The sequence below is a fragment of the Montipora capricornis genome, chromosome 10 (assembly GCF_036669925.1).
Source record: "Montipora capricornis isolate CH-2021 chromosome 10, ASM3666992v2, whole genome shotgun sequence".
NCBI classification, from domain to species: domain Eukaryota; kingdom Metazoa; phylum Cnidaria; class Anthozoa; order Scleractinia; family Acroporidae; genus Montipora; species Montipora capricornis.
In genome coordinates this window covers 69,143,076-69,145,575 of record NC_090892.1, presented here as the reverse complement: position 1 = coordinate 69,145,575, position 2,500 = coordinate 69,143,076, and the positions used below count along the sequence as shown (strand labels likewise).

General features: G+C 39.5%; 1 protein-coding gene across 2 annotated transcripts in view; it reads left to right on the top strand.

Annotated features, from left to right (window-relative positions):
* Positions 1 to 2,500, top strand: part of LOC138018524 (uncharacterized) — a 62,151-nt gene that overhangs the window by 48,180 nt on the left and 11,471 nt on the right. For both annotated transcript variants that reach the window (XM_068865171.1, XM_068865170.1), the window contains one exon: positions 36 to 521. In XM_068865171.1, coding sequence (XP_068721272.1) covers positions 36 to 521 — 486 coding nt within the window. The remainder of the gene's footprint in view (positions 1 to 35; positions 522 to 2,500) is intronic.

Here is a 2,500-nt window from a genome sequence, read left to right as displayed (position 1 = left end):
AACAAGCCAATTTTTAAAAATCATTTTTCTTTCAGGCTCTGAAGGATGAACTTTCGATTGATATGAACGCTTGTAATGTTTCTGAGGAGACCGATGAGGAAGCTCGAGAGCGTCGCATCAGCGAAAAATTACAAAAGTACATCCGTGACCTTAAAACATACGTAACTTCAAGCTTAGAGGTACCGGAGGTAAAACAAGATCAGTTGAAAACCCTAGTCAAATTAGATCTCTTAATAACACTCAGCGAGCATTTGGAGGATCTTTACATCGCAACACGAGAGATGGTATCCGAAACTTGTAAATGTAGCGAAGATCTTAAGAGGGACTTCTACGATTTTGCTTACCACGGGCTTCGCGCGGACCACAATGAATTGGTTCACAGAGTTGAAGATTTGGAAGATACAGCTCAAGAAATGGGCGAAGAAGAGAAGGAAGAGTTACAAAAGCTTAAAAGATTTCAGGTGAATCGACAAAACCTGGAAAAAGAATTGGAGAAAAAATGGCGAGCTCTCTTCTCTCCGGTAGGTTATCAATATCGAGCTCATTAATGATTCCCGATTAAGTCAATTACCAATCACCGATTATACCCTGCCCCTATGATGAACGAAGCTCTCGTAATCATCATCATCATCTTTATTTACCCTGGGATTTTAGAGTAGCTTAGTGTAGCTAGTATCTCCGGGCGTTTACCGTTTCAACCATGATATACTACTACAGAGGGCAGACCACAACACCCCGAACTCCATGCCCTGCTCTTTGTGAATAGTGTGTGGGTTCTTTTTACGCCCCATAGGGTTGTGATATGGGGCCTACAGTTCATCGCCCTTCTTCGAGAAGACTTTTGTGAATTTCACAAAAGTGACTGCGGATGTGCAAGTGCAAGAAAGGATGAAACAAGTGTTGTTATCCAAATATAGCTGGCCCTTACAGAAATCAAAAGTAGATGAGAAGAGGAGACTCTGTTACATGTAGCACGAGCCCATCTGGAGCGTGCAACTTCCATACAGCGTCTGTGAAACGGCGTTTTCACAAGTAGGTTTATTTTTAGACTAGCCCTTCCCGTAAATTAGGTCAAAAAACAAAGGCAGTTCCGGTTCGGTGAACGAATGACGTCAGCTTAATTTCTTGTAATTGGTCATCGGGCTCCTGTGGGAGTTTCATTAGCGGGAAATTCAATCTAAAAATAACCTTACTTGTGAAAACGCCGTTGAACGAAAATAGGTAAGTTGCACGCTCCGGGTGATGGGCTTGTATGTACTGATGAATAAAAGGGAAAAGGGAATTAATGGAAACAGAAACATGTAATCCCTGGAAGAATAGGCTAGTTTCGAATTCTGCAGCAACAAAAGAACAGAGTAGAGGTTCAGGGGATAATTAGCATTTTGTATTGTTCAAAACAAAGGAAAATGCAAATTATTCCCCTGAACCTCGACTCAGTTCGTTTCTGCACAATTCGAAATCCCCGACTTTCCCCTAACTGAGAGGGGGAGATAGGCTCCAGTCAGAATATAACAATACATGAATGTTTATGGAGCATTCTCAAACTCATTAATAATTCATAAGCCAAAAACAGAAGAAATCACTACCATGAAGGAAGTTTGGATATGTGGTCTTAATTAGCATAAAATTTCGCCAACTTTGATCCCAAATATCTCTTAAAATACTGATTGCTTTGAGAATCAATATCAAACAGTAGAAGGAGTGTTTCATCAGATATCCAACCACCTCGAAATCGGTTAAAAAACTCGGCCTTCGGCCTCGTTTTTCAACTCGCTTCTCGGTGTTTGGATATCCGATGAAAAACTCCTTCTCGTGTTTGATATATTACTTCAAAAACTCATAAATAATTCATGAGCCTATTATCCTCTCAGATGACAGAAATCAGTCACGTGCATACATCTTTACAGCCGGTATAGAATGATCATTCTGAATTAAGCCCGGAGAGGGTTTTGATTTCGGTCTCGGAGGAAATCGGGGTACAATACGTAAACAATGAAATTATCACTGAATTATTAATGAAAATATGACTACCGTGATCTCTGTATAAAGATCACTAGTGATCTTTATATAAAGATCACTAGTGATCTTTATATAAAGGTCACTAGTGATCTTTATATAAAGATCACTTGTGCTCTTTATAAAAATAGTCCTAAACATTTTCACTGAAATTTCAGCCATTACAAACTTCTTGGCGAATACTTTTACCCATCCTCCTTCCAAACTTCTTAAAAAAATATTGTCAACCAAAAAATTCAACGACTCTGCCGTCATGGTGATGTTTGTACAGGCTTCGGATTTTTTCCCGTTCCACTTGGAACCCTGCTTCTTTGTTAGCTGCTTGTTTGTTCAGCCTTGCATTCTGCAACTGTGCAGCGATTACTGAAAGACCAATTTGAGACATCTGTTGATTTTGAAAAGGTTTTTTCCAACAAGGCTTTTTCTTCATCGGCAGTTTTCAGTTCTCTGAACTTTCTCTTACTTAGCATTTTTAACCAATCTT